At 36.4% G+C, this 8,148-nt stretch overlaps 1 protein-coding gene across 1 annotated transcript; it reads right to left on the bottom strand.

Annotated features, from left to right (window-relative positions):
- Positions 1–2,454: 2,454 nt before the first annotated feature.
- LOC149022180 (putative peroxidase 61) lies at positions 2,455–5,245 on the bottom strand. The gene is made up of 4 exons (XM_089147253.1): positions 4,895–5,245; positions 3,782–3,961; positions 3,352–3,511; positions 2,455–3,132 (listed from the first exon to the last, which is right to left on the bottom strand). The coding sequence occupies exons 1-4, from the start codon at positions 5,156–5,158 to the stop codon at positions 2,708–2,710; spliced, it is 1,029 nt and encodes a 342-aa protein (XP_089003379.1). The 5' UTR covers positions 5,159–5,245; the 3' UTR covers positions 2,455–2,707.
- Between the last annotated feature and the right edge of the window lie 2,903 nt (positions 5,246–8,148).

Here is an 8,148-nt window from a genome sequence, read left to right as displayed (position 1 = left end):
AAGATTCTCAAAACAGAAGATTTTGTTCGAGTTTAGCAACTCTGGGTCGATTGGCTGGGTAGCATTGGCCACTCGACCCAAGCACTCGACCCAGGCTGACAGCAAGGCCAAAAATAGGGATTTGAGGGTCTTCCACTACTCGGAATCAAACGAAACTTTAAACACATACTCTATAACATACCTAGCATGGAAAAATGGCTTTAAAACATATCCCACCAAGCTCTAAGGTCATCAACTAATCTTCTATTCATCAAGGTGCAGTCTCTTCTCTATATCCAACACTGTCTTCAAGTATGGGGCATCATCTTCAATCTCCATAGGTTCGGAGTCGAACACTATATCTTCTACCAATATGGCCCATAGTTGACTTTCACTTCTACTTCGGGTCTTCGGGCCTACAATCAAAGAGTATCCGAGTTAAGGTTAGGGTCGGGTTTCACATTGATAGTAAGGCCAAAAACAGGGTTTTCTAACTCCAAACTTTAAATTTCCAAAGGGGCTTCTCCCAACTCAACCAAGAGACTTACCTAGCATTGAGGGACCTTCCAAAATATGCCAAACTAGTGCTCAAGTCCATCAACCAAGCTCTCAATCAATAAGTTGCAGTTTCTTCTCCAAGTCAGGTAAGGTTTCCATATAAGGAACTCCATCATCAATCTCCATGGGTTCTGGGTCAAACACCGTGTTTTCCACTGAGATGGCCCACAATTGTATTCTATCTTCACTTTGGGTCTTTGGACCTACAAACAAAAGGATTTCCAGATTAGGGTTTAGGTTGGATTTCACACTAGGTATACCCCTGACATGTGCCAATACTTATGCCAATGGTGTGGTGAGAGAGTGGTGACTTAAACCCTAGCCATGGTGATGATCCGAGAGGGATGACTTTACTCTTACTCAGGATCTCAAGACCGGTAACCAACCCATGAGAGATTAGAGTAATAAGATCTACTTAGAGGAGGCTGGTGTCATATCTTAATGTGTGTCTACCATATAGAGACTTGCATTAGTTACAATATAGTAGCATTATTGGATTACATCTCATCTCATGTCACATTAAATGATATCTTGATTTATGTTGTGATTTATGGTTATATACTTGTGGACTACTTGCTAAGTTTTTTTGTGATCACCCATCGGGGATTTGTTGCTTTAGATTTTATTTCAGATTCTAATGCCGCATATCAAGATTACGAAGTGCACTTGGCGATGGATCCTTACAATGTACCAGATTATGGGGATTACGACATACATGGTGACGAATGTACGTGTCATGACTGTGCGTACCAGAATCAGCGTGACTTATGAGTTGATCGATACTATTCACGATACGGAAACTTTTGAGATTCGTAGTTACCATTTGATATGGAGAAAATATGACCGAACCTGGTTCATTCTTGGTTCGACCCTCGACTCCGGTCGGGAAGAAAGGAATCGACTCGCTTCCGAGCGAGCCGGGTCCAGGAGATAGCTTGCTGAGGAAGAAAACTAACTCAGTCACAAGCACGCCCTAATCCGATACGTTCGGAATATGTTAATCAACCTAATGACGGCTAGCAGTTTCCGGCGGTTGTCACTCATCGCTATCATACGGATAACTACCAAATAACAATCGGGTTATCCTAGGAGTCATCTACTAATCCAAACTAGTAGAAGTCTATCACTCAACGGATCTATCTGTTAAGATCCAACGACTACCCGAAGAAGGCTCGAATACATCCAACGAAGGAGATTCAAAGGTACACTCTATATAAGACATCAACTACCCACAAGGTAGGGACGGACGAAAACACTTAGATGCTTACTATCTGAATCGTATTCCAGTTATTCATTCCTTAGCTCTGTGCTCTAGCAGAGCCGTTTGTGATTAAGTTCATCAACTGACTTAGCCTTCGGAGGTGGACTTCCCGATCCCAGCGGTCGGGCCACATCTGACGCTTTATTTTGCAGGTCATTCTCAGGAGATCTAAGGGCTGAGCAGATTTTGGACGCATCACCATTTAATTAAAGAAACTTATCTGATGTAAACCTTGGGAGTTTTGATTTAATTCTATTTCCAGATTGAATATTTTAGTTTTGGCATCACTTCCAATCTCTAATTTGTTTTTTGAGATCCTTCTAAGATCATTGTTTAGATGTTTCTCGTTATTATATATATGACTTTGATTTATTCTTGTTCATGATTGGTATGTTGTGTGGAATGGTTTATGATTGTCTGAAACCTGGATCTTGTGATTGTGGATCACTCCCTCAGGATACCGGCTGCGTGGATATGATCATATGACATCCTCATAGCCCACTTGTTATTGGGTGGGGAAGTTCATTTCAGTAGTGATATTATCCCGAGGCTGGCGCATCTGTCTAGGAACAATGTCAACGGGACAGTATACCATAAAGAATGTAATCTTCTCCTTTATTTCTAATAAGCTACGTTTTCCCCCCAAAAAAGAAAATTCCTTGCAGTTCCATCTATATGTGATTCAAAACATTGGAGACAATAAGTACCAAAAAAGTACATTAAAGAGAATATATATTCTTCTTACACTTCGGGAAAGAAAAAAAAAACTAAAATGACACATTTAATGGCCTTATTTGTAAATATAAATGTTTATATATTATAGGCCATTAAATTTAGTAACCTTGATTTGTAAAAAATAACATTTGTCTTTCACAAAAGCGGAAGAATTTGCCCTTGCCCTTGCCCTGATCATTTATTTGCATTAGTTTTACGACAATTCCTGCGAATCTCCCCTTCATTCCCTGTTAAGACTCCTATGCTTCCCATCCGGTTCATGGACAAAGTGAATCTCAACTTGAAGTCTTGTAAGCTGGCAGCGTATTCTTGTGTAATTGATAGTGTGTCATTCCCATATTTCAGGTCTTGATCAACTTGGAGAACTGCAAGATCTTCCAACACACGCGAGTAATAAGAGTTGGAGAATTTGAATTTTGATTCTGGGTTCAGGTAAACCAGTGGATCACTTTGTCCCTTTCGGGTTTTGGGTGGGCATTGCTTCTTCAGATCAGCTAGTAATGTCTTGTTCATGCTTGGGTCTGCTTCTCCACTGCCTTTGTAATTGTAGAGTCGATCCAGAATATATCTACAGTGGGTTTTTCCCATTGTGTGTGCCCCTGTAGTTATCATCATTTAATTAGTCAAGCTATAATATTCAATCGATCAATATTTTAAGAAGCCTCACCCAACATAACTATGTGGCAGCCCCTTAACAGATTTGTTTAATCTTATGATAGAACTACCAAAAAAGCAATAACTTCCTGATAGAAATCCGGAAGTAACACAGTCAGGTTTTGCCTAACAATGGTAACCTTCATAAAATTTGTTTGTCTTACCAAGAAGAGTAGCCATGTCCAAAACGTCCAAGCCTTTCGATTTGAAGTATGAAAGCGCTGTGTCCAGTGAAATGGATGGTGATGGAAGGTCCACCGATGCTGCACTTGATGAAAACCCATCCTTCCTTCCTAGGAGAACCGGGTAAGATGGTCCATCTGCCTGTTTGTATTTATTCATTTAACATAATAATATAATTTTAGCTTTTTTTTTTCTTTTAAATTGACTCAGTTATTGCGAAAAAAATATACAAAAACAGCATTTTCCTTTCTTATGAGTATAGTTGGAAAACCAAAGTTTTTTTTTATTGAACTTATTTTTTTCAATATATATATATATATATATATATGAATGTGGATGTTCACCATTCTGAAGATTTAGTAACTGAAAATAGATGTGTAATAATAAATAAACAAATAAGAAATCAAATACCAGATGAACGGCATCTCTGGTGGCAAGGTTGAGGATATCAGCACAAGAGACAACTTTAGGGCACCTTGATTCAACGACCTCCTTTATCTTGTCAATAAGAGCGAACGCACTGAGTCCAGAATTCTGAGATGCTTTTTTTTCGGAATTTTGCCCATCAAGGAGGATCGATGCATCACAACCCTACATCATATCACAATGTAATAATTTCCATTAAGAAAAAAAAATGTAAAAATACACTTACTGAACAAATGGACTTACACCTTAAAGTGTGCAATAATGAAATATAAATCCAAAGCAAGGTCTCATGTCTCAAAGACGATACTTGTACCTAATAAAAAGTGGAGATATATTCTCACATATATCTATGTGGCGATAGATTTATTGTCACAATTCTACATCAGATATAACCCACAAGAGCTTAGTAGAAAATTTTCTTAGATTTTCTTTTTTTGAAGAATTTTTTTCTTCTATATGCTTAAATGAGTAGATTACATCTCCAATGATGCATTGAGCCTATAAAAAAATTATTTAAAATTAATAATATAATATAATGCTCCAAATTTATTTTTATTTTTACAGTTAATAATAAGAAAAAGACAAACTTTATAATTATGAACAGAAGATTTAATCATGTAAAATATTCTAATAATCTAAGGGTTAAGAAAAATTTAATAATTAATTTTAAATTAGAATATTATAAATGACTGAATAGTATGAATAATTAGGTACTTAATGGAAGATTCTTTCCAAGAAAATGAGTTACATGTATATTTCCTTGTCCCGTAAAATGTTAGAAATTCTTCCCAATATAAAGGAAAAAAAAAATGATAGAAACCCCTAGAAATTTTTTGACTAGCATGCAAGTGTAGACTTTACAAGCTGAGACTACGTTCTCTTGAGCTTAATAGTAATATATATTTTCATTTTGCTATTAAAAATGGATCATGAACTATATCCAGATGGATCGTCTCAAAATCTTGGATCATGAACACTATACGTTCAGATTCTAGTGGTTAAATGTTGTTAAAGAGAATCTAGATTCACTTCCTAATAATAACCAAACAAACTGATAGAAACTAATGGAATCTGAGAAAGACCATGAAAAACACGTACAGTTACGAAGCAATCGGAATATAGCAAGCGAAGGAGCTTGGGAGTGATTGTGGGATCTTTTTTGTAGAACAGTTGAACCTGATGCCGGACATATTGCTCGGCATTATGACAGGTGAGATTATAGTACTTCCTTCTCAAACCTGTCTTTTGTGTTGTGGTTGCCGCTTCCACAGTTCCGAAGACACAGCTGGTAATAACTACAAGAGTTAACACAAAGAAAGAACTCCCACCACCCTTACCACCATTACGTTGTGATCTCATCATCTTGACAGAGGAAGAACCCTTTAGCACCGCGCGCCTAGAGAGCCTTGTGTGAGCCTTTTTGGCTTGTACGCGAGAGCGTCTCTCTCTGGGGTGTGGGGGGTGCTTGGGGAGATGAGAAGTAAACCGTTATATAGGCGAAGGCATTAAATTGCCCAGGTTGGCACTTGAGAATTCCAAAACCCTAATTTTAAAATTTCATTTTCTTGGAACTTCGCCCCACTTAGCACAGGAGCTGCGGCGGCTTGTGCGACGATTATGTGAGGAAACTAAGGCTGTTCACGTGGGTCTCGGTTTCAACAATTCTTCCCCTGACTTCTTCATTAAAAATCAGTTTTTGTATTTTATGGCTGTACGGCTGTTTGGTTGACCAGAAATGGAAGTTATTTCAATATGGATCTTCTACGGTTTTCCGCCTGGGGAAGAAGAATCTACATTATATTTTTTATTTTCTTGGTAAGAAAATTTACTTCATATTTACGAGCGGAGTTTATGGTTTTCGATTTTTGGTTAACAGAGAAAAGTTGAATCTAAGCGCTAATAAGTGAGCGCCTCTTCCTAAATATATAGTGAAATAGTATAAAGTGAGCGCAGTCTTCCAAACCAAGAAAAATAAATAATCTCAATTCAAGTTACTACGACAATGGAAAAGATGATAGAAAAACAGAAATATTATCACTTTTTAAATATGTAATCTAATAATAATAAAAATCCATGGGAAGAAAAATATATTTGTCATGTAAAATTATTTTATAAATTTTATATATGTTGAATATGTAAGATTTTAACGTTAGTGATGGCACCGGTAATGATAATGGTTGAGGTGGTAGTAGAAGTTATATAACAACATAATTAACTTCATCTTGTTGTGTAGGGTAGGCAACTCAAGAGTCCCTCTTGAAGAACCGCACACACCCCCTCGGGGAGTTCTACCCTTTGAGAAGAATCCCTTACACCCTCTCGGGGAGTTGGAGAACCGTATGGGAAGAATCTCTTACACCCCATGGGGAGTTGGAGAACTCTTTGGGAAGAATCCCTTATACTCCCTCGGGGATGTAACACCCGCAACTAAAACATAGGGGTAATCTTGGCATTTTGTGTTAATATTTAAATAATTATCGTTAAAGGTCGAACACGTATGGGATTAACATAGTTACTAGAATTTACTTGCTAAATTCAATTATAAATTGAGGGTTAACTAAATGGTTAACTAAATGGTTAACAGTCACCTTGAATAACGAAAGAGGTCTAAGGTTCAATGCCTCATAACTGCATATAAATTATATTATTCATTTTAGTATTGTTTTTAACCCTACTCGGATCTAATTTGCTGAGAAAAGAAGAAAATTATTTAGAGCATTGAAGGCCCTCTATCTAAGGGTGATTATTCTTTTTGTGATTTCTCCACAATAAGTACAATATTCATACTTTCAACATGTTATTGTTTTTTTTTCTACGATCAGATTTATAGTTTTATATGACTTCTTAGTGATTGATTCTTTTCTTGAATTTATAACTTATCTTGATTATGAATACGTTTTAAATGATGTTTGATTTACATAGTTTATTAGTATATGATTTATTCTTTTGATTTAATAATTTGATTTTGAGTATGAATACATTTTAGATTTTGTCTATCTTGATTTTTAGTATCTTGTCTTTAAATATACAAATATGTATTCTTTGAGATTATGTTTTATGAAATTATTATGATCTACCAATAATTAATCTCTCCCTTGAATTTATTAATATTTTCTATAAGCATGAATGTGTCTTTAGATTTGTGTTTTATTGGATTATTTATTATTATATTATGCATCGATTTTATAATGGACTATATCCAAAATTCATCTTTTTCATATCATTTTGCATTGTTTGCATATGATTCATCAAGACATGTCATGATCATATTAGTATTATGTGTGATGTTGAGTTAGTAGATGTTTTGGATGAGAATGTATGTTAAGGCTATGTAAAGTGCGTAGGCCATGTAACGGCATGGAACATACATTGATTCCAAAACATTTGGTTAAGGGAGATGGATGTTGGGCTGTGTAACGCGCGCAGGTCATGTAATGGCATGGGACATCCGATCAACCTTAGACCATGTATGTATGTGAGATGGTAATTGTGTTTTTGAATGAGAATGTATGTTAAGGCCATGTAACGCGCGCAGACCATGTAACGGCATGGAACATACATTAAGTTTGGAAACATTTGGGTTAGGGAAGATGGATGTTGGGCTGTGTAATGCGCGTAGGCCATGTAACGACATGGGGCATCCTATCCATAGAAACAAATTCAAGGGAAACTCAAGTTTCGACCAGGTGAAAATGGGAAACCTAGGTGGGAAACTGGAAATTTTGAGGAAACTTAGGATTTTTTCGTGCAAGTTTCGACAGGTTTTAGGGAGTATTTTAGGGTGGGACTTTGCATTTAAGCTAATTAGAGTATAAACAACACATTGGCTATATTTTGCTAAAACAATCAATGTAGATATACTATTCAATGTACATAACATCAATGTAGAGTTGTCCGAGAAGTACACTATAAACTTAACTACTTAAATACACAACATTCAATATCTAATTTCTAACTTCAAAATATCAAATACAAAGTAATTGACAATAAAAGGAAGGTACAACTTAGTGCCTCGAGGAGTGCCAAGAGTGGATCCATCCTGTGAGCTAAGTAATACTATGCCTATAACATCCTCTCCTCCTGTCACATCCACCCAGCTGGTACCCTACCTGGCATACCCGAGTGTGTGATCCACAGCCTCAAAAATCAAGTATCGAGGAAATCATCCTCCCACATAAGCAATGACATAATCAAGAACATAAATAATCAATGTGCAAAATATAAATGAGAGATCCAAATAAGGAAGGAATAAGATCATATATCATCAGAGTACGAAAGGTAATAAAAATGTCAAGTCATAAAGTAAAGTGAGGCGGAAAACTCACTCTACCAATAGCGGAATAGTAGCTCAA

This window comes from Hakea prostrata, chromosome 3 (assembly GCF_041222555.1).
Source record: "Hakea prostrata isolate BN-2017 chromosome 3, UWA_Hpros_2, whole genome shotgun sequence".
NCBI classification, from domain to species: Eukaryota; Viridiplantae; Streptophyta; class Magnoliopsida; order Proteales; family Proteaceae; genus Hakea; species Hakea prostrata.
Note: the sequence above shows the minus strand (reverse complement) of the source record. Positions and strands in the feature narration are given on the sequence as shown.